The sequence below is a fragment of the Garra rufa genome, chromosome 2 (genome assembly GCF_049309525.1).
Source record: "Garra rufa chromosome 2, GarRuf1.0, whole genome shotgun sequence".
Lineage (NCBI taxonomy): Eukaryota > Metazoa > Chordata > Actinopteri > Cypriniformes > Cyprinidae > Garra > Garra rufa.
The window spans coordinates 7,914,566-7,940,342 of record NC_133362.1 but is presented as its reverse complement, the minus strand read 5'-3'; the positions used below and the strand labels follow the sequence as shown (position 1 = coordinate 7,940,342).

At 36.3% G+C, this 25,777-nt stretch overlaps 1 protein-coding gene across 1 annotated transcript in view; it reads right to left on the bottom strand.

Annotated features, from left to right (window-relative positions):
* LOC141325837 (arginyl-tRNA--protein transferase 1) overlaps positions 1–25,777 on the bottom strand; it is a 124,766-nt gene that overhangs the window by 69,129 nt on the left and 29,860 nt on the right. Inside the window, exon 9 of the mRNA XM_073834567.1 lies at positions 3,052–3,112. Within this exon, the coding sequence (XP_073690668.1) occupies positions 3,052–3,112 (61 nt within the window). The remainder of the gene's footprint in view (positions 1–3,051; positions 3,113–25,777) is intronic.

The window sequence follows — 25,777 nt, the reverse complement described above, 5'->3', positions numbered from 1 at the left end:
CTTGGCCGCTACAGTCTATGAGTTGGAAATGTGAAAGAAGCTAATGTGCCTTCTAAAAATCTTTACAATTAAGACATTAATAATTATATGATTTAAATAAATATAATAATTTATATGCTTGACTGATTCCTTTTAATGGTCTAAAGGCTAAAATGCCGTCGTATAAAATTGTTGTGTTTGTGAAAATGTGCAGCTTAACTGTAAATCATGCCTTTTTTTGGGCTATTTAAATTAATTTCCGGGCTACCAAAATCTGAATAGTACCTGCCCGAAAGGCTATCAGAGATTTTGAAATTTTGCAAGCCCTTGAAATATTAGGCCTTGATATTAAAGGTACTACCGTAAGAAAAGTCAAATTTTGAGCAGGCAGATCTCTGTTGATTTTTTTTAATTCATAGTAAGATGGCAGTGATGCAAAAAGGAAACAGGTTATATAAAACTAGAAATCGTAATGTGTAAGCATGCAAAAAATTCACATTTGCATGTGAAAAGTGCATAAAGACGTTTCTTAATGTAAAATTCTGTATTTTTAATTTTATTATTATTATTATTATTATTATTATTTTATGGGCCCCTGTATGTTGTCAGTTTGAGAAAATCAATGAAGAAAAAACTTTTACAGATGACTGTACTTTATACCAATTATAAAGCTGAAAATATTTTTTATGTCAAAATCAATGTGAAAATCTACTGGGAGGAAACTTGAGTCTGGACAAGCATGGCATTTTGAAATGGAAACTGTGTAGGAACCCTGGTGCATGAAATAAAAGAGACCTTTATATAGTACTATATTATCAGTGTCTTTGTAATTAGATTTTTAGATTAGTACTCAAATACACTGTCATTCATCCAATTCAGCATTTGCTCATTAAAGATTGGTAAAAAATAGTTTCCACAAATATATTAAGCAGCAAAACTGTTTTCAACACTGATAAGAATCATGTTTCTTGAGCAACAATTGAGCATATCAGAATGATTTCTGAAGGATCATGGGACACAGAAGACTGATGTAATGGTGCTAAAACTTCAGCTTTGATCAGAGGAATAAATTCTATTTTACAATATAGTCAAACAAAAAATCAGCTATTTAAAATAATAATTTTACTGTATTTTCAGATCCTTTCAAAACAATTCATCAACTTTAAATAAGTGATTTTATCCCATCAGCAGCACTGGTGTTGAAAAATGTAGGAAAAGTTCAATAAAATATCATATTATTAGTCACCTGCAACTTAAAACACATGTAAACGGCTTCATCCCAATAGGTTTACCACAAAGATTAATGTAACTATGAATGGTAGTGTTGGTCTATTTAGGGATCGAATGCAAACTGCAGATACTAAAATAGTTGTACCATTGCAATAACAATGCTTTTATATTATTGTTAATTAAATGTGCAAAAATTCTTTTTTAAATCTTTTTATTATTTCTTATTTTTTAATAAACATTTCCATTTCATTTAAAATAAAACTGAAATAAAATAAAAATATTAGATAAAATCACAAAACTTGAACGTTTTAAGTTGAAGTACTAAAACTACTAAAACTGCAAAAAAATTTAAGAAAAACTAAAATTTAAAATCACAAAACAAATTAAAACAGAGCTATAAAATAAATGCAAATTACGATAGCACTTTACAATAAGGTATCTTTTGTTAACAGTCAATGTATTAACTAACAATAACCAACAATGAACAATCCATTTATTACACTATTTGTTAATCTTTGTCGATGTTAATGTTAGTTAATAAAAATGCAGCCGATCATTGTTTGTTCATGTTAGTTCACAGTGCATTAAATAATGTTAACAAACACAACTTGTGATTTTAATAATGCATTAGTAAATGCTCAAATTAACTACGATTAATAATTGCTGTAGAAGTGTTGTTCATTCTTAGTTAATGTTGACTAATGTAGTTAACTAATGTTAACTGCTAACTGTAAAGTGTTACCAATATTACAAAACCACAAAACAAAATTATTCAAATTTACACAAAATATTAATAAACATTAAATTAGTAGATACATGATACTGAAATAACATTGCTTGATAAGGGTGATAAATCAAATATATCCATGGCACTGACATTTGGCATTTACAAAGTATTTCCAAAAATAACAAGCAACATGCCCAAGAAAAACTTGTGCCACAAATCTTTTGAAGTTTTTTGGTATTTGTTTGTTTTGTTTGAAGTGGAGTACATATAAATACCAAGGAAAAAACGACCAAATACATACAATTAAAGTATATTTGTACCATGCCACGGTACTTTTCTGTAATTCAAAAAGTATTTTTCAAATGGAAAACTATTTAAGATGTCCAGCTTTCTCCATTCACCCCGATTCGAACATTCCAAACATCAGCAAACGTTTCTTTAATGTCCTTGTCTGTCCCTCAATAATAAGAAACACAACAAGAGAATCGCTTTATGATGTCAGCTGGACATGACAGAGACACGATCATCTGTCAAGGACAATTTCACATCACAGTCAACTTCACATCACAAAAGTCTCTGTTTGCCTCCTGTGTGTGTGGCCATGCCATTGAGCATTGAGCACAGAAATGTGGTTGGTCTGGACGACACATTAAACTTTTTCCATTGGTTCATGACAAACAAACAACCCAACAATTGCACTGCTACCCAGAGAGCCGTTTCCACATGTTGTTTGTCTCATTGCGACTGCGCAAAATTAACATTGTTGCTCATATGTGGTTTTATATAAGTATATGAAAGTATCTCACAAAGCCTGTAAAGAATCTCAAAAGTCGAAATCAAAAGAACAATTTTGCATTAAGAGGTTCTGCGCAAAATCATTTCTAAGCAATTACAATGGCTGCCAACTGAAACTACAAGCATACTTTAATTCCTTAGCAGAATTCTGGTTTCACTAGAAACCAGAAGAAATATAAAAGTATGAATCGTATGGAACTACTGATGAAAATGATCGAATCATCTGCTTTGAGACTACACTGGACCTGTGCAGTTTCAAAGATAAATCCCCTGAATTGGCCAAGACTTCAGAAAGAGAGGCTAAACTAGTTATACTGTACATTTGAAATGTACTGTAAAAAGACTTACCTCTAAAGGAGAGTCACAGAGGAACCTCTTGAACTGTAAGGAGAAAGAGGTAGAAAAGAAAGGTGTTACTTTAAATACATCTACAAATGTGACCCTGAACCACAAAACCAGTCATTAGGGTCATTTTCTTTTAAATTGAGGACAATATTTGGCCGAGATACAACTATTTTGAAAATCTGTAATCTGAGGGTGCAAAAAAGTCAAAACACTGAGAAAATTGCCTTTAAAGTTGTCCAAATGAAGTTCGTAGCAATGCATATTACAAATCAAAAATTAAGTTTTGATATATTTATGGTAGGAAATTTACAAAATATCTCCATGGAACATGATTTTTTGGCATAAAAGAAAAATTTATTATTTTGACTACTATTGCTACAAATATACCCGGTGCTACTTATGACTGGTTTTGTGGTCCACAGTCACATATGACAAAATAAGAAAAGATATAGCTGGTGGGCAGTCTCATGAATACAGCTGAGCACATTTGATATGGCCTTTTGCATAATTTTATCACTCTCCTGTGGCTGTTGCACAAATGCTGCATTACCAAATTATCATTAGACAACTAATGTCATGACTAGGCTTCACTGTATCTACAATACCTACACACAATTATGCACACAGATAAATGAGAAAAGATTAATGAGAAAAGACGCTCAAACAAAACAGATCAACCCTTAAAATCTACAATTCAAAGACGCTTTCAATTCTGCTTTATCGAAGAGAGTTTAAATCAACTTGGCTCTTTAACAACACACACAACTGCAACTTTTGTAATCACAGTGATGTAAGACATTTAATATTGTTTACTTAATTTCACAATGAGTAGCTGTTCGGTCATTCATTTGTTTTGGCCGAAGCGAGGCGCCAGTAACTGGCTAGCATTGTGAAGCAAGAGAAAAGGCAAGATGTTTATTTAACTTTATCTTTGCTAAAGGCTGTGCCGTTAAAGATTTGATTTGTTTACTGACGACCGGCAGGTGATTTGGCTAGTGTGCTTCTCTGTTTAGATCAAAAATAAAGCATGTTAGGACACAAAACATGTTTTACACCCTTGCATGGGGCACAAAGGAGTGCCCTCACTTTTTTTTTTTAATCGAGAAGGATTTTCTAGTCAAGTAAAACTTATTTTCTTGTTTTCAGAAAAAACAAGTCAAAATTAAGTGAGTTTTTGCTTAGAACAAGCTAAATAATCTGCCAATGGGGTAAGCCAAAAAATCGTTTTTCAAACAGAAAACAAGATTATTGTTCTTACCCCATTGGCAGATTTATTGTTTCAAGCAAAAATGCACTTAATTTTGACTATTTTTTTCTGAAAACAAGACTAGTCTAGAAAATCTTCTTGATTTAAAAGGGGTCATCGGATGCAAAACTAACTTTTCCATGTTGTTTGAACATTAAAGGTCCCATATTGTACATATTTCTGGAGGTTTATTTTAGTTGTTGATGTCCTTAAGAATATATATTTGCGGTATAAGTGCCAAAATCCATCTCAATATATTTTTAAAGCTCCTTTTTTAGGAGCTCTGTCAAAAACAGGTCGATTTTGGCCCATCTAATTAATATTCATGAGCCTCTCTTCTGATTGGCCTGTTGTTTTCTGAGTGACGCACAGCCAGGCCAATCACAGGTAACTACGGTCATGTATGCTGTAAGCGAGCTCAGAGCAACAGAGAGAGCCTAGCTTGCTGATACTCAACAGGATATTTCAGAATGATCATTAATGTTTTTTCTTTTTCAAACACCGAATGCAGTAAGCTACATAACTGTTGCTTCAGTAAAGCCCCTTTCACAATGCGCGCTGATTCTGGAAAATTACGGGAACGAGCGCTGTGTGAACAAAAGCCAGAACCATAAAGGCAGTGTTGTAGTGATGATGCACATTATCATGTGACTCTTCACGACGAAAAAATACGTGCAAAGTGGAATGAAGCAGCGATCAGGGAGCTCCTCACTATCAGCGCTGAAGCACAGTTTGTTCAGGTTAGTTTCAGTTTAGTGAAACGTATGCGTCGCATTACATCTCACATCCAAACGTCACATGTCTTTATGGGTTGTGTGTAAAGCACGCACAGATTCCGGAAAACAACTGTGAATGAACCAAATCAAATAACTCCGGAACAAATCATGGGACACATTATCCGTGTATTTACCGGAATTGCTGTGTGAAAGAGGCTGAAGTTGACGTGCCACTGGTCTCTTATATTCACGTTGTTCGGAAGCCTGTGCAATGATGTAGTTTCCTGACATCCATGGACTGAACAGCGTTTTCTCGACTTGTTTTCGTGTTGTTGTTGCTCAACAATGGAATGGATGCGTTGTTGTCTGGGTTTGACAAAAGGAGGGTGGGACAGTGGTTGGTGTTCGGGGTGGTGACTGAAGGCGGTGACTGAGTCGATCGGACGTCACATCGTTACGGAAGTCACAGCGGCTCGTGAAAATGATCAGCTACTTTAAGCAGGCTGTGTGCAGTTTACTGTGGATTGACTGCTTTGAAACTCATATGGTAGTTACATAGCCCCTAGACCTCAGTTATCATGAAAAAAGCCAGGAAATTTCGATTTTGACAATATGGGACCTTTAATGTGTGTTGGCAGTTTGTGTACACAACCACCCTACAATGAGAAAAATCCACCCAGTGGTATTTTTTTAATCTTTAAAAGTAATATCCCCTTTTTAAAATCAGGTCATTCTCAGCTTCTCGTCGTTGTGACTAAACACAGTTAAATTGACATGAGCGTCTTAACTTAGACCCGCCCTCATCGAGCTAAAACAGTCCGAATACGATCGCCATTGCGTGACTCAGGTGCAGAGGAAGACTCTAATTGAGCGATTGAGGTGTTCTGTTGTTGAATGTAATAATGAACATAGCAGTAGTCATTTACTCCTGACATCTGAGCCGCTTAAGAGAAAGAATACAACGTTACTTTCGTTTTTAAAAGGAAAGTGCCGATCCCAATCTACATATGCATCTATGTTCGTGTGAATCATTCCTGATGCAGCTTCACCCACAGCAGAAGTGAGTATAAGGGTTTTTATGCATCTTTACAAATGGCCTGCCTTAATAATGTGCTTGTTGGCAAGTTTCACCGATAAACGCGGCTAAATGCATCTTAACGCGGCTAAAGTAAACATTACAGCTCGTAATCCCTTAACAGAGAGGGCTGGGGCGAGCAGAGCTAATTTGCATTTAAAGGGCCCCATGCAATAAAATGAGCTGATATTTTGCAAAGCTGATTTTGACAAGGTAAAAGGGTGTTTTTTACACTACTATTAAGAATTTTTAACCAAAAGTATATTAGAGATTTTTCATTAAGACCCTAAAGAATCATATCAACGTGTGGAAAATGGGCATCCGATGACCCCTTTAAGAATTTTTTGATATTTTGGCTGGAAACGAGACAAAAAAATCAAAGTAAGAAAACAATTTTTTGCAGTGCTGCATGCTGCATTAATCACATAAAGCCATGTCTCCAACACTTACATCGCAAATTACTACTAAAAATTATTGACATCAAGTAGCTCAAATTTAAGTTGCATAAACTAACACCTCAAATTCTTATCTTGTCAGCTGCAAGTTGAGACAAAACTGCTCAGACCAAAGATCTTCATTCAAACATGCAGACCACAAATACAGAGAAGTCAAAAATAAATGAAAAAAGCCAGTCCATGATCACTGGCAGTGCTTCAGCGGCATGTGTTGGCTGTTTTAGCTGGTTGTCAATGCTGATCTGCAGGCCTGTAATACTAACATACCCTGCTAATGGTGAAACATCATAAACCAATGAGAGAGGCAGAGTAAGAGAAGAGCACTTTATACAAACTAAATGACAATTCATGCACACTGAATCCATTAGACTCCATTAGACTTGAAAAAAGCTTCAAATGAAGCCGCAGATTCCAGATCTTCTTCAGAGTAAATTTGATGGAATTTCATTTGGTTCCACGTAACAAACTCGCACAAACGCATATTTCATGGCATTCATCGTTAATATACAGACACACACAAAGCGGGTCTGGTTGTAATCGGGCAAAACCAGGCTCCCGTGGTTTAAAATGCTACAAAACAAGCGTGAGCCGCTTCGCTTATTGGACAGCGAGAGGGTTGGAGAGAATTAGTCAGCAGTTACAAACTCCATATGGTGATTTCTGCATCTGAGATGTTTAGAGAACTAACAGCGTATGCGGGTTGGGAATCAAGAATAGCCCTAAATATACCACAACCACACAATTTATGATGTTCAGTTCCGTTAAAAGTTCTTGAACGTATACACTTTTCAGAGAACTGTTTTTCTTATATTCTTTATACTCCATGGTTTATATCAACAACTGGGTCTTTTGCAATAGGGCTCAATTTGTTTACCTCTCCGGGCGGTTGTGAAAGAGAAACGTATTGTTGGGAAAGTGGAACTGAGAAGGATGGGATATGAGAGAGGGGTGCGGTGAGTCGCTCGGGGGGTAAAAGCTGGCAAAGACTCTCTCCTGTGCTGCCAGGCACTCAACAGGGGGGTTTGTGGGTAACGGCTCTATGAGAGAGGGCAACGCAGCCATGCATATTTCCATTAGTCTTCTTACTGATCTCCTGGAGCCTGGCAGACGTGACCCTGCCTGGTTACTAACTTGGACTGGACAGCATTAAGATGGTCACATACACATGTGGATTTACATTTACATGCACTAAAGATAAAAAAAAAAAAATTAAAAAGAGAGAAAGAACAGAAATGAAAAAGAAAAGAACAGAAAAGAGAAAGAAATGAAGTAAAAAGGAAAGACAAAGTAAAAAAAGTAAAGGGAAAAAGAAAAAGGAATAAAAAAGAAAACAAAAGGAAAAGAAAAGAAGAAAAAGAAAATGGAAAGATATAAAGATAACAAATAAATACATGAATAAAGAAACCAAGCAAGCAAGCAAACAAACAAAGCAACCATAATGTAATAACTTGATCTCTCCAAACCAAATTTTCTGGCATCACCAAGCCCTCTAATTTCTCAACCTCTCCCCTCCAACTTTTCACTAATCTTGATGTTGAAAGAAAAACCTGTTATTTGTCAACTACCCATTTCGTACACGGCAAATGTTAAACACATCAGCGTCATTCTCTCTGTAGCCCTTCTTCAAATGTGTTGTTCTGAAATGTTCCAAAATGGCCTTTTGCGAAAGCAAAAAGGTGAACTCCGACCAAAAGTAGGAAGTGAAATGGCTCAGCGGGGATTTAAAGCTCTGCTAATTTGAAATTAGGCAGAACGTACTGAACGTTAGGGATCGGTTCTTAACAGACCATGAAATCTACTGTTTAGATCAGCCTACATCTGTCAGAGAGGTAACAACATACTTCATTTCACTAGTTAATATTCTCATACTTTAAGAAACAGCTAATTTTAGAAAATGACATGCATCATTTAACAGTGAATGCATATATTAACACTTAATATAGAAATTCTGAGACTCTGCAAGATGGTCATTATAGTCTTTGTAAAACAAAACCTGCTGGTAGAAATAACTGCATATGAATCAATTTGAGTTCCTCTTCTCCTCTCCTCCCCATTGCTACTCATTATATTTAGTTAGTGGGCCATTAGGAGGAGTAAATACAGTTTTAACAGCATTTGTTGTGCTGAAAATCAGTGCCACATGTGTAGGAGCTCAGTCACGCCTCACTACAATCAGACTACAACACCAGAAACCCCTGCCTCTGTGTGTGTGCGCGCGTCTCAATTACAGTCTAACACTCACAATAAAGAGCCGTTTACACTGATTTCAAGCTACATTAATGACACAACTCATTCATTTCCACTGAGATTTGAGGGAAATGGCATTACCAGCCCACAAACTTCAACATTAACTTCAATCTTTAATGCTTATTGAATCATCAAGATAGCATTTGAAAGTTTGGAGTAATATACATTTAATCAGTAAATGCATTAAATTGATCAAAAGTTACGTTTCTATTTCAAATAAATGCTGTTCTTCTTAACTTTCTATTCATTAAGTAATCCTGAAAAATAAAATGCATCACAGTTTCCACAAAAATATAACCGTGTCAACACTGATAATAATCATAAATGATAATAATCAAATCAGCATATCAGAATGATTTCTAAAGGATCAGGAAGACTGGAGTAATGATGCTGAAAATCCAGCTTTGCATCACAGGAATAAATTAGATTTTAAACTACATTCAGTTATTTTAATTGGTAATAATATTTCACAATTTTTACTGCACATTTGATCAAATAAATCCAGCCTCAGAGAGCAGAAGAGGCTTTTTTCAAAAACATTTAAAAATCTTACCAACCCCAAACTTTTGAACAGTAGTGTAAAATCACATGATTTGAATTCAAAACACACAATTCACAAAATCAAAGTGATTTTAGACAGACAGGGAAAACAAACGTACCAGCAAAGGGTATGAATAGGTAGAGGGCAAAATAAGGAAAATAAGGCAGTTATTAAATTAAGTTCTTAGCAATGCAAATTACTAATCAAAAATTAAGTTTTGATATATTTACGGAATGAAATTTACAAAATATCTTTGAAAATCTGGAATCTGAGGGGGCAAAAAAATCTAAATACTGAGAAAATCACCTTTAAAGTTGTCCAAATGAAGCAGCAATGCATATTACTAATCAAAAATTAAGTTTTGATATATTTACGGCATGAAATTTACAAAATATCTCTGAAAATCTAGAATCTGAGGGTGCAAAAAAATTACTTTTAAAGTTGTCCAAATTAAGTTCTTAGCAATGCAAATTACTAATCAAAAAATAAATTACATTTAACACTACATTCAGACAGAAAATGTTGTTTTAAATGGTAATAATATTTCACAATTTTTACTGTACGTTTGATTAAATAAATGCAGCCTTGTAGAGCAGAAGAGGCTTTTTTAAAAAAAAAAAAAAAACATTTAAAATCTTACCAACTCTAAACTTTTGAACAGTAGTGTAAAATAAATTCACATGATTTGAATATAAAACATATAATTCACAAAATCAAAGATTTTAGACAGACATGGAAAACAAAGCGCTAAACTAGGCCAGCTCTACCAGCAAAGGGCATGAGGAGGTAGAGGGCAAAATAAGGGAGGGATTGAGGGAAGGGAGTGAGAGACAAGTGACTTTAAGAAACTCTCCGCCTCACTTTATGCATATAGACCCATTTCTCCCATCTGAGTGGAATGCTAATGCAAACATATGCACACCTTCCACACTATAAATAGAGCTCTGTTATGGCACCAGGAAAGAATCTGGCAGGAGATGGTTGACCCTGACGACTTATTATTTATTAATTCCCACATTTTACGAGCATGAGGATTTATTCATTTGCTGTTGGCAGAGCCGGGCCAGTTTCCAGGCCTAAGGGGGACAAAGGCCTCTCTCAGGTTACCGAGAATGTCAAGTAGGTCCACATCCTGTTCACCCTCAGCGTCTGTCTACCAACGCGTTGTCCTAACAGAGAGTGAGTGATTGGGACCAGAAACAGATTCTAGACAAGCATGCAAGCGAAAATGCATGGTCAACACAATGCAAGCGTAAGACTGTGGCGGTAAAAAACACTGAGGTCTCACAGGGGTGATAGAGTTTCCTTCTGACGCCTGTGCAATTACATCAGACATATTATTCACTTACCAAGCTATAAACATTCTATTGCATTTGCTACACTGTTGCTCCACCATGATGGCAGTTGATCTGAATGGCAAAGTGAATAGATTTACATTCAGATACACTACTGTTCAAAAGTCTAGAGTACGTCATTTTTAATAAATGTATACTTTTAATCAGCAAGGATGCTTTAAATTGATTAGAAGTGACAGGAAAGACATTTGTGACCCTGGACCACAAAACCAGTCTGCCAAGTTTTCGGAATAGATTTATACATCATCTGAAAGCTGAATAAATAAGCTTTCCATTGATGTTTGTTAGGATAGGACAATATTCGGCTGAGATACACCTATTTGAAAATCTGAAATCTGAGGGCGCAAAAATAAATCTAAATAATGAGAAAATCACCTTTAAAGTTGTCCTTAGCATTGCATATTACTAATCAAAAAATAAGTTTTGATATATTTATGGTATGAAATGTACAAAATATCTTTGAAAATTTAAAAATCTGGAATCTGAGGGTGCATAAAACTCAAAATACTGAGAAAATCACCTTTAAAGTTGTCCAAATGAAGTTCTTAGCAATGCATATTACTAATTCATAATTAAGTTTTGATATATTTACAGTATGAAATGTACAAATTATCTTTGAAAATTTTAAAATCTATAATCTGAGGGCACAAAAAAATATCTAAATACTGGAAAATCGCCTTTAAAGTTGTCCAAATTAAGTTCTTAGCAATGCACATTACAAATCAAAAATTAGGTTTTGATATATTTATGTTATGAAATTTACAAAATAACTCTGAAAATCTGAAAACCTAGAATCTGAGGGGGCAAAAAAATCAAAATACTGAGAAAAATCACCTTCAAAGTTGTCCAAATTAAGTTCTTAGCAATGCAAATTACATTTTGATATATTTACGGTATGAAATGTACAAAATATTTTTGAAAATGTGAAAATACAAATACTGTGAAAATTGCCTTCAAAGTTGTTCTTAGCAATGCATATTACTAGTCAAAAATTAAGTTTTTATATATTATTTACGGTAGAAAATTTACAAAAAATCTTCATGGAACATGATCATAACTTAATATCCTAATGATTAGCATAAAAGAAAAATCGATCATTTTGACCCATACAGTGTATTTTTGGCTATTGCTACAAATATATCTGTGATACTTAAGACTGGCTTTGCGGTCCAGGATCACATTTGTAATGTTACAAATCAGCAAATCAACATATTAGAATGATTTCTGAACAATCACGTGACACTGAAGACTGGAGTAATGATGCTGAAAATTCAGCTTTGCATCACAAGAATAAATTCCATTTAAAAATATATTCAAATAGAAAGCAGTTATTTTAAATCATAATATTATTTCGCAATATCTCTGCTTTTACTGTATTTTTGCTCAAATAAATGCAAACTTTGTGAGCAGAAGTGACTTTTGAACATTAGTGTACTCATGAAGAGAGTTGCACTGCATTATAACAACATGACACGAGACTATCTATACTGCAAAATTAAAACCGTATGTACAGAACATTCACAAACTGCAGATCAATATGCTATTAGCCTGTTGATCGACTTCAGCAAGCCTCATTGAATGCAAAATAAAAACGCTTGATACTCTTGCTGTTAGGACACGCTAAAAAGCTTCAAAGCACCAAAAATGAATACAATTTGTCTTTAGACTCCAAAAAACATCTGCCCCATTCTTGACACCAGAATCCACTCTCCCTTTAAAGTCAACAAACCTTCCAAAAGCACTTACATTTAAGATGAAACCACATTTTCACTTTATTCATAACCTGTTTATCATTTTCCTGTTTGACATTATTCAATTGTAACAACCACCAAACCAGCTCTTTATATAAAATTTGATTCCTCTTGGCCTCCTTTCGTCCTCCCGACAAGGTTTTAATAATGTAAAGGCTCCCTACAAGCTCTCAGACTGCGAATGTTGCTTCTTTTATGACACATAATTGAGTTATGGCCGTGTTTCACAGAGCAGGGCGTGTGTGCGTGGCCAGGCCCTGCCTAAGACTGAAATAACACACTGTAGAAGAGTTTTAGCTGTTTGCATCGCAACAGATCCACCTAGTCCTAATTCACTCTCTACCAAAACACAGGTGAATTATTGGCCAATCCAAACAATCGCTCATGTGTCTTCAAACGGAGACCGCTGTAAAACAGTTCTATAAGCACTATATAATTATAACAGCAGCTTTTCATTTTGCAGCAGACACAAATGAATATAAATAGACACAATGTTACAGGTTAAACTCTTAAGAGTTATTTAAGCTTACATCTGTACTGCCATGTATTTCTACTACAGCACGACTGTTACTAAACTCATCAAGGGAGATATTAATAAAGCCATTAAACATCGGATAGATGTAGTTAAACAACTTTAGCTGCATGAATTACACACAGTATGCAATCTTCATTTTGCATTTAGATTCATTCCCAACAACACAACCGTATAATAAAGCTCCTGCTGTGACGTGCAATGTTCTTTGAGGAATCTATTTAAATTTAGCCTCTGATTTGGCTCTTCACCGCAAGATATTCTTCAACATCTTCATTTAAACACTAGAGTTTTGCCAGAGCCATTACAAAATCAGTGCATTCAGACAAAAGCATTGTGCAGAATGCAGACCCACACTGAATCTGTGCACTTTTTGCATATTAAAGCACTTAAAGGACTGAAAGAAAAGTTGCTTTAAAATTATTTGTGAAGTACTCCAGCAATTTCTAAGTGAAAATTGTTTCAAAGTAATGGTAAGCAACACATTGACTTAAATTAATAGTATTTTAGCTTTATTTACTATTATATTGCATATTTTATTATAATATACTTATACTGATACAATTTGCATTACTATTATAGCTAATTAATTTTATAAAAATATTTTTTACAGTGTGGATGGGAAATTCCATTGATTAGATTCAAATACAAATGTGGAAATCTGCACTCTTATGGAGTTAAAAGAGTAAAAAGAGTTATAGGGTTTTTAGGGTAAATAGGGTTTATTGGGTGTTCCTAACCTATATGACCAATTATGACAGCGTTTTAGTGCCACGTTAAAATTAAACAAAAATCTAAAACTATGAAATTAAAGTCGTAATATTTCGAGAATCAAGTCGAAATTACGAGAATAAAATCAAATTGTTTTTAGAATAAAGTTGAATGTTTCGAGGATGAATCATAGCAATTAAAGTCTTCAATTGCATTCATTTGGCCTAATTGTAGTGCACCAAGCACCCAATAATAGCAATAAGCTTTGTGCTTTTCATACTTTTAATATAAAAAGTCTCAGCTTTCAAAATCTGTCAGTTTTATAGCAAAATACAAACAATGTCTTGCAATAATATGTTTTTCACGCTCTTTAATGTGGTGGGACATGTCGCTGTATTCATGTGAATCAATCGTCTTTTCGATTACAATGAGACATTCGTTTCATTAAATTATACTGTTTTCTTTGTGAAAATTCCACCACCTACTCCACAAAAACATCTGTGGTGCCCAACCTTTCACTCTTAACATGTGTTTAATTAAAAACAATAATATGTTCTAAATATTAGATTGTTGTCTTATCTGAGGTATATAACATTTACTATTTACAAGCTGTTTTATTCACAGTATATGATTGTAAATAATATTTAACGTCTATTAATTATTTGTAGCGCGCCAGCCACAGTAATCGCAATTATTTTGTGCTTTGTTGCTTTTAATATAACACAGCTCAGCCTTTAAATTCAGTTTTATCACAAAATACAAATTAGAAATGTTTATAGCGTGATATAAACATTAAGGAACATCAGAAGGAATGAAAAAAAATAACATAGCCTAATGAAATCTTGTAATTTTGACTTGCTTCTCGAAACACTACCGACTTCGTTCTCGAAACACTACCGACTTCGTTCTCGAAACACTTCCGACTACGTTCTCGAAACACTTCCGACTACGTTCTCGAAACACTTCCGACTACGTTCTCGAAACACTTCCGACTACGTTCTCGAAACACTTCCGACTACGTTCTCGAAACACTTCCGACTACGTTCTCGAAACACTTCCGACTTCGTTCTCGAAACACTTCCGACTACGTTCTCGAAACACTTCCGACTACGTTCTCGAAACACTTCCGACTACGTTCTCGAAACACTTCCGACTACGTTCTCGAAACACTTCCGACTACGTTCTCGAAACACTTCCGACTACGTTCTCGAAACACTTCCGACTTCGTTCTCGAAACACTTCCGACTTCGTTCTCGAAACACTTCCGACTACGTTCTCGAAACACTTCCGACTTCGTTCTCGAAACACTTCCGACTTCGTTCTCGAAACACTTCCGACTTCGTTCTCGAAACACTTCCGACTTCGTTCTCGAAACAGTTCCGACTTCGTTCTCGAAACACTTCCGACTTCGTTCTCGAAACACTTCCGACTTCGTTCTCGAAACACTTCCGACTACGTTCTCGAAACACTTCCGATTTCGTTCTCGAAACACTTCCGACTACGTTCTCGAAACACTTCCGACTACGTTCTCGAAACACTACCGACTACGTTCTCGAAACACTACCGACTACGTTCTCGAAACACTTCCGACTACGTTCTCGAAACACTTCCGACTACGTTCTCGAAACACTTCCGACTACGTTCTCGAAACACTACCGACTACGTTCTCGAAACACTTCCGACTACGTTCTCGAAACACTTCCGACTACGTTCTCGAAACACTTTCGACTACGTTCTCGAAACACTACCGACTACGTTCTCGAAACACTTCCGACTACGTTCTCGAAACACTTCCGACTACGTTCTCGAAACACTTCCGACTACGTTCTCGAAACACTTCCGACTACGTTCTCGAAACACTTCCGACTACGTTCTCGAAACACTTCCGACTACGTTCTCGAAACACTTCCGACTACGTTCTCGAAACACTTCCGACTACGTTCTCGAAACACTTCCGACTTTGTTCTCGAAACACTTCCGACTTCGTTCTCGAAACACTTCCGACTACGTTCTCGAAACACTTCCGACTTCGTTCTCGAAACACTTCCGACTTCGTTCTCGAAACACTTCCGACTACGTTCTCGAAACACTTCCGACTACGTTCTCGAAACACTTCCGACTACGTTCTCGAAACACTTCCGACTACGTTCTCGAAACACTTCCGACTACGTTCTCGAAACACTTCCGACTACGTTCTCGAAACACTACCGACTACGTTCTCGAAACACTTCCGACTACGTTCTCGACACACTTCCGACTACGTTCTCGAAACACTTCCGACTACGTTCTCGAAACACTACCGACTACGTTCTCGAAACACTTCCGACTACGTTCTCGAAACACTTCCGACTACGTTCTCGAAACACTTCCGACTACGTTCTCGAAACACTACCGACTACGTTCTCGAAACACTTCCGACTACGTTCTCGAAACACTTCCGACTACGTTCTCGAAACACTTCCGACTACGTTCTCGAAACACTTCCGACTACGTTCTCGAAACACTTCCGACTACGTTCTCGAAACACTTCCGACTACGTTCTCGAAACACTTCCGACTACGTTCTCGAAACACTTCCGACTTCGTTCTCGAAACACTTCCGACTACGTTCTCGAAACACGTTCTCGAAACACTTCCGACTACGTTCTCGAAACACTTCCGACTACGTTCTCGAAACACTTCCGACTACGTTCTCGAAACACTTCCGACTACGTTCTCGAAACACTTCCGACTACGTTCTCGAAACACTTCCGACTACGTTCTCGAAACACGTTCTCGAAACACTTCCGACTACGTTCTCGAAACACTTCCGACTACGTTCTCGAAACACGTTCTCGAAACACTTCCGACTACGTTCTCGAAACACTTCCGACTACGTTCTCGAAACACTTCCGACTACGTTCTCGAAACACTTCCGACTACGTTCTCGAAACACGTTCTCGAAACACTTCCGACTACGTTCTCGAAACACGTTCTCGAAACACTTCCGACTACGTTCTCGAAACACTTCCGACTACGTTCTCGAAACACGTTCTCGAAACACTTCCGACTACGTTCTCGAAACACTTCCGACTACGTTTTCGAAACACTTCCGACTACGTTCTCGAAACACTTCCGACTACGTTCTCGAAACACGTTCTCGAAACACTTCCGACTACGTTCTCGAAACACTTCCGACTACGTTCTCGAAACACGTTCTCGAAACACTTCCGACTACGTTCTCGAAACACTACCGACTACGTTCTCGAAACACTTCCGACTACGTTCTCGAAACACTTCCGACTACGTTCTCGAAACACTTCCGACTACGTTCTCGAAACACTTCCGACTACGTTCTCGAAACACTTCCGACTACGTTCTCGAAACACTTCCGACTACGTTCTCGAAACACTTCCGACTACGTTCTCGAAACACTTCCGACTACGTTCTCGAAACACTTCCGACTTCGTTCTCGAAACACTTCCGACTACGTTCTCGAAACACTTCCGACTACGTTCTCGAAACACTTCCGACTACGTTCTCGAAACACTTCCGACTACGTTCTCGAAACACTTCTTCGAATATTCTCAGAATTTCGTATATTCTCAGAATTTCGTATATTCTCAAAATATTTTGACTTTATTCTCGTAGCATTTCGACTTTATTCTATATCTATATTTCAATATTAAACATAAATGATTACATAGGTCAGAGGATTCTGTTTAGGTCTAGTAGCTTACATGCATGTGAGAAGTATATGTAAATTTGTGAGATAGTGAGCAGAGCTTCAGGTCAATTGGTTGTGTGTTTCATGCAGTTGTGAATGTTACATGCTTAATTATGTACCTCGCTCTCCCCACACTCGCTCGGAGCATCACCATGAACGGTCATCTGGTAGCGGGCATACAGTGCCGCAGACTGCTCGTACGACGCCAAGAAGTCCGGGTCCTCAAAGCTGACCGGCACTAGCCTCACCTTCAGAGTGATGAAGGGACGATTAGAGGGCACGGGAGGAGAAGTTGATTAAATAAGTAAGAAGGAAGGGTAACAGGAAATCAAGGATAATGGGAAATAAAAAATAATAGAGGATGGGGAGATTGGAGGAAAAAAGGACAAGAATGTGTGGATAATGAGCGATTAATACAAAAATAACAATGAAATGATTTCAACAGCACTGTATACATCACATATGCAGTGTTTTTGGGTACATATTCACACTGCAAGCCAAAGTTCTGTTCATATGGCCTTTTAAATGTGACCCATTTCAGACACTGGTCTGAAAAGGCAATGCTTATTCATAGTAATCACAAATTACACAATTTAACTGATAAAATATCATAATTTGTTATTTGAACCCCTGGTTTCCTCTGTATTTTTGTGCATCAGTCTAAAACTTAAGTAAGCTTTTGCATGTGAATGTGGTTCAGAATGGAATTAAACTTCAAGTCAGATTCAATATGAAAAACAACAGATTCACATAATGATTCTTAGAACAGTTATTGCATCTTCTGAAATAAAGACAGCCTAAGACTAAATATGAACCCAAAAATAAAATGCAACCACATTCCCAAGCTGTCTTACACTTTACTTTGTTGTTAATCTAGCATTACACAATTTGTAGTGATGCACAAAATGTCTGTAACTATATCAATAACGGTTAATACTAATGATTATCAGTCTGATTAGGCTGATATTGGTCATTAATGCATAAAAAGTGATATGATATCGTTTGGAAACGTCAAACAGTGCATTCTTGTTTTACTCCAGATTTCTAAAAGAAGTGCACAGTTTTTCATCTATTATACTGCTTATATTTTAATGTTCTGATGCACCTAAAAGATATCGAAACACTAAAGACATACAATAATATAGCCATCTTTTTCATCCCAGGTCTGGCTTCCGGTCTCATCTGCGTCCAGCTATTTTTAGCTGTACAAAACGGCTCATTTTGCTCCTTGATATTGCAAATTGGTATGCCTTACCATGTTATTTTATTGTTTTATCTTAATTATAAACACACTGATTTGTAGTGCAAAACCATTTTTTTTTACCATTTACTGCAAAAGTTGCTATTCTTCTCATTATTTCCCTATAATATAGGAAACAATGAACCGGAAGTCTCACTCATAGGCTTACTTCTGAGTTGAAGAAAAAGGTGGATAGGACAGAGTAACCTATTTCCGTGTTGAGTAAGACAGGGAAGGGAATGTGTATCGTGGATTGAAACTCAAGAGTTGGAGGGTAAATGTAGGGAATCGGGAGGCTGAAGGTGAGGCTGGTGCACCGGGGCTGTGAAGCTCTGCTCAAGGCTAAAATCACATGCCTTAGACTGATACAGACAGTCAATGAAACTGATCGATTACAGTTAACACTGTGTCAATGGGGCAGACGGTTCCGATGTGGAATGAGCATTGTTCCCTTGACAGCTTTAACAAAAACGCCCAATCTAATCTTTTTCAAAATGTCTAGCCCAACAAAAACAGCATGTTTGAGGCAAAAATAAGCAGTAGGATATCAATAACATGGCATCCTTCAATGTATAAATACACACACACAGACACACACACACACACACACACACACACACACACAAAGCATTCACAAACAATTCAATAACTTGGAAATGTTGTATAGCGAGAGCAGAAAGAACAGAAGTTTAGAAAAGCCAAAGATTGAAGTACAACACCAATTCAGTCCAAAAAGTCACATGCAAAGCATTCTATACAACTGAGGTTAAGTTTACATCCTCTTTTCAGAATCTGCAAAAGGGATCGAACAAAAATCATACAAAATGCATGTCATTGTTTATTCAGTACTGACCTGAATAAGATATTTCACATAAAATATGTTTATATATAGTCCACAAGAGAAAATAAGTTGAATTAAAAAAAAAAAAAAAACGTTCAAAAGTTTACATCCCCTTAATTCTTAAAGCAAAACTAAGTAACTTTTCCCTCAATGCTCCCTCTACAGGTTAGAAGCGGAATTGTCCATTACCGCTGTCGTAAATAATTTAGCCTACCGTCGTGTCACATGCACGTTATTTGTTTGAAAGGCTATCCAGGACCGGCTTTGGAAATAACGAGGTCCAGTGACAAGGTAGAGTATGTTGTATGACTTTATAAAAGTATGAAAACCTTTTGTGAAGCCTGCCGTGAAGCAAGTCGCATTTGTAGTATCATTTGAACTACAAAACCGCGACCCGACGACCCAAACTTACATAGTGCTGTTATGGCTGATAGAGGGTCGCAAAGCGAATACGAAAGTGCCGTTTCACCCTGTTATGAGTTGATGAACCACTGACATGAGTTCGGAAACATTATTTTAAGGTAAAAAAAGTTACTTAGTGGGGCTTTAATACTGTGTTTTTACCTGAATGGTCCACAGCTGTGTTCTTTTTTTGTTTAGTGACAGTTGTTTATGAGACCCTTCAGGAACCAAATTCTTTGGTTTTTCAGCATTTTTGTGAATTTGAACCCTTTCCAACAATGACCGTTTGATTTTTAAATCTATCCTTTCACACTGAGGACAACTGAGGGACTCATATGCAACTATTACAGAAGGTTCAAACACTCACTGATGCTCCAGAAGAACAATTATGCATTAAGAGGCAGGGGTTGAAAACTTTTAAACGGAATAGAAATGTGTACATTTTTCTTATTTTGCCTAAATATCATAATTTTTCATTTAGTACTGCCCTTCAGAGGCTACAGAAGATAGTTACAGAAATCCAAATAAGTTAAATTTACCCTGATCTTCAAAATCAAAATTTCACCCCTCGGCTCTTAATGCATGGTTTTTCTTCTATGGCATCAGTGGGCATTTGAACCTTCTGTAATAGTTGCATGAGTCCCTCAGTTGTCCTCAGTGTGAAAAGATGGATCTCAAAATCATACAGTTGTTGTTAAAAACGGTTAAAAAACACAAAAATGCTGGAAAACCAAAGAACTTGTGGGACCTGAAGGATTTTCCTGAAAAATAGCAGGTTTCAGAATAAACAAGGGACTCATGAACAACTATCACTAAACGGAAAAAAAACAGCTGTGGATCTTTCAGGTAACACCACAGTATTAAGAATCAAGGGGATGTAAACTTTTGAACAGGGTCAATTTTATAAACTATTATTTTCTCTTGTGAACTATACGTAAACATCTGTTATGTGAAATATCTTGTTCAGTTCAGTACTAAATAAACATAACGTAAATATTTGACCTCAACTGTATATTCTCTAATCTAGTTAACTAGATTAGCTACAACTTAAATTTATTACAATGTTTTCATTATGTAAGCTAACATGTTTTTAGTTGCATTTTATACATGTGTTCCAGATGAGCTACAAAAACACGGATTTAGACTTTTTCGCAAATCAGTCTGACCTACTTATTACTGCGAAACCCCCCAAGACATCAACAAAATGGCATCATAGCACATGTGTGTTACAACATGTATCTATCCTATCCTATGAGGGCCGTGCAAGCCATAATTCATTCTGGCACTCACACACACATATATTCTCCTCTCACATACATATATTCTCAAGCCGATTGTGGCCGAACGCGGTACTGTCTCGACATCATTGAGAAGATAATGGGCCAGAGCTGCGTTGGCGCTACACAACACTTCTGGCTTTTCTCGGTCTCGGCTGAAAGCTGTTGTATGTGCAGCTGCTCCGCACTCGGTGTAGTTGTGTGTAACTACGTTCATGACGAATGTCTCTCCGCTCGCATGCGGATTTCCTTTGCTCTCGCACAAAACCGGAGTCGCGCTCTCAGATATACGCTGCTCTTGCTTAGAGAGAGTGCGCACTCAAAACGTGTCTCTCCTCTTGCGCAAACTGTGTGTGTGCACGCTCAAACGGTGTTTTGCACACTCGCAAATCTATCTGTGCTTATGATGCTATAGATATGAAGTATTGTTGCTCCTGGATTAAACATTGTCAAAAATGTATCATTATGCTTTCAAAAGTATCTTAAAACAAACCTGTTAACTAAAGACTTTCCTTGACTTTTTATAGTTGTATTTTTATTGTATTTCCTATTTTATTGTTGTATGTTCTGTGAATGCATGCATGCATCTCTCTGTAATTTACTTTGTAAACACTCTTTTAAAAGGTGCTTGTTACGACCCATTTAGGGACCAACATTAGAGCCATTCTAAAACCAACAAAAACAACAGTGGCCAGAGCAAAAAGTTAAAAGTTTTATTGTAAAAGTAAGAGAATATGACCAAAACAGAAAACAAAAGGAAATGCACTTGAACTTAAATCATAAATAAGGATTGGTGAGCTAACTAATTTAGACCACAACTTACTGAAGAGTTAAGAAAAACTTCATATCTCCCGAGAAAGAAATTAAACACAACAAAAATCTTCCGGGTCAGCTCACTTACCTATGCTTTCTATGTACTCTGTTATAACTAAACAAACAATCACCATCCTTAACAAAAGAAAATAAGGAAAATAAAACCCAAAATCAAACACAAAACAGAGTTCCCAGGGCAAGCCGCCATTGAAGTGCCACCAGCAGCTCTTAAATAGGCAGAGGCTTCAGGTGTGTGTGCTAGTCTTCGTCCCCATCCAATTACCAGCTGCACTCAGGAAAGAAACAATGAGAGAAAGAGCAGGGGCTTGTAACATGCTATATAAATAAAGATTTAACTAATTAGACTACTATGACTGACTAATGAAACTACTGAAATTTAGAGCCTACACTCTAAATCTAATTGGCTGGGAGTAAACTGCACCTAAATTTTTTGATAATCAAAGATGGATCTTTGATTTTTTTTTCCAGTTTAATAATATTTAGCAGTGTTAATCAAATGTAGCCTATAGGCTTATGCTAGGAATTGGTTGCTTGGATGATTTACATACATGTATCAGTAATCTCTGTCCAGTTGTATAATCAAGCCCCCTCAGAATTTATATGAAAGGTCAGTGTTGTGTCATTAAATCAGATACTTCAACTGAATTTTCATTGCAATCAATTTTTAAAAAGTAACAATTCATATCAAATCAACATTAAATGACTAACTGATGCAAGATATAACACAACAAATGCTCTGCTAGAATCGCTGCTGTTTGAACATGTATTGGGATTTATTTTTTTAATTCATTGTTTGTTTTCAGTTCTGAATAGTTAGATGTTTTTTTAACGAAAACACTTAACATTACCTACAAATTCAATGGCACTCTCCTCTAAAATAGTGAATTACAGTTATATGACAGTTACAGGTAATTGAATTGTCTGCAAATGCATTAAACCCATAAAATATAATGTAGTTATGTTATGAGAAATACATTGTAGTGTTGTATTATATGTGGTCTCCACATCTTAAGTATTTAGGGTATAATGCCTCTGACCCTTATCTAAATAGTTTAGTCTTAAATTAGAATAAATATTTTGTTCAGAGAGGTTTGGCCAAACTGTTAGAAAAGTTATTTACAAATCAAGCACCCAATATTTAGCCATTTCTAATATTTATTTAATATGATGTAAGAATTACATTGTAAAGAAATTAAAGATCCATCTTTGATTGTCGAAAGAATTCCAGGTTTAGCTCCCTCGCAGCAAATAAGATTTCACGTAGCACTTTTATCAGAGGAAATCTGATTGTTTAATAGCTTTTGACAATGTTTAATACAGGATGGAAAATACTTCATATCTATAGCGCATGAGCACAGACAGGGGCGGATCTAGAAAATTATTCATGGGGTGGCAAGGGGGTGGCATGAAAATTATGAGGGGTGGCAACACTGAAGCAAGCATCCTTGCATGTTTTTTTGTGGATTCAAGGAACGCTATTCTTATTTGGTGTATACACCAGGATGCACTTTTTTACATTTTCCTATAAAAATTAAATAAAAGCTGATGTGTGATTGACTTGAACCTGATATCTGGATTGGAAAGTTAGATTTAATTAGATGGCATGGTATATTTAACTTCTCTTTACTGAGTTATATGCAAACCTGTAGCAAGTCTATGCCAAGTTTAATTTACAAAGCATGACAAACAATGCAGACTGCATATGGATACAAAGTCTCAGTGGATCAAGTTTCCTTAAGTAAAAAACACATAATAAATATACAGAAACCACATTTAAATCACCAACAAATATCTTCAAAATGAATAAAATAAATCACAGTATTCAGTGCAACAAGAGCAACAAAATAACCTTTAAAAATATTCAAATATCTTTTTAACAAACCAACAAATTTGCAAGGACCGAAAACTAAATAACAAGGTTATGACCAACAGTTTATTTAACCATTCACAAGTTAAATTCAAGCACTTTCAAGGTGCATTTTCAAGATTTTCCAGCACTGTGTTAAAACAGATGTTATTGTGCTATTAAAAAACAACTGTCTGGATTGCATATAACATTGCCTAATATTAATAGCCAACATACAGTATACAAATTAATTTAAAATATTTAATTAATATAATTTACAGAGTATCTCCAGTATTTTTATTTTTATTTTTGTATTTTTTAAGACCTGCACAAATAAAAGTAATACTGAATGACTGGGGTAGGGCAATGTCTATGGTAACATATTAATGACTGGTATAAAATGACTGTAAAAAAAAAAAAAAAAAAACGATACTAAACTAAAATTCTAAAACTTGTAATTCAAAAACAAGTTTTTCACAAATGCATTTCACATTTTAGCCTAAAAGTACTAAAAGGTAGTCAAAAAGAAGCTATAAAATTAATTATAACATTAATTTATCTAGCCCAAATAAAAAAGACAATATTTTTAAATATAGAAAATCAGATAGAAGTCTAAATGGCAATCAAAAATATTTTTAATACACAAACAAACAAATAGGAAGGATTTTTTCCCCCACTATTTACAGTGCATCTGCAGAATTTTTAAATATCAATTTAGGGTAATGTATGACCCTTTTTAAGAGCTGCAGATGTAAAATGAACACAGTATGAGTGTGGTTGGACAATGTAACATACTTTATTAAGCCATAAAATGACATGACTTATAATTCAGATTTTCACAAAAACAAAACGTCTTATACAATGGCATTTCAGCCTTTATACCATTAAAAGGGGTAGATAATTGATTATATTTATTTAAAACATAAATATTACTGTCTTAATTGTTTCGATTTTTAGAAAGCACATTAATTTGTTTCACATTTACAACTCTGTGTTTGTTGCATAAAAATGTGGGTCGATATTTGCAATAATCTGACTATAAACATCTGAAAATTTGCAAATTGACATCAGTGCCGCGTTTTGACTTTTTTGAAACGTGCAGCGCGCATATTTATTCAATGACATCATTGCCTTTTGAAGTTTTATCCAGCCCTATCGCGATTCTCGTCTTTCCGTCCTCAACTGAGACCTCTTAAAATTATATATAAGCATTTTCTTATTCTATTTAACGTATTTAAAAGTTTTTATGGCCTTAAATTTGATACAACTAAATTGAGGAGTTTAGAACCTGCAGGAGCCCTCTACTTTACGATAGTCCGTCGGGGAGGCCGGTGAAACATTTTGGTAGCCCGACAGGAAAACACAATAGCCCCGGGACGTCGGGCTGACGATTTTGCGAGCCCCCACTACTAATTTTAAAAATAATTCGTATTTGTCGTTTTCAAGCCATCGCGGACTGATACGACAACCTCCCGGCATGTTTTCGCTTGATCGCTTGGCTTCTGACTAGCTCTTCCAGCTGTCAGTCCTTGGTTTCCAGGGCGACGCTGATAGATGTTTGGGACGCACGCTATTTTTATCTCATCAAAATACAGAGTCGCTGCTGTAAATCGGTCGAGGAATCTCTTTTATTTTTAGAACACTAGGACAGTGCTGGGGTGGCAAATGGGGTGGCAAATGGGGTGGCAAATGGGGTGGCAAGGCTTTTTCTTAGGGTGGCAATTGCCACCCCGTGCCACCCCGGTAGATCCGCCCCTGAGCACAGATAGATTTGCGAGTGTGCAAAACACCGTTTGAGCGTGCACACACACAGTTTGCGCAAGAGGAGAGACACGTTTTGAGTGCGCACTCTCTCTAAGCAAGAGCAGCGTATATCTGAGAGCGCGACTCCGGTTTTGTGCCAGAGCAAAGGAAATCCGCGTGCGAG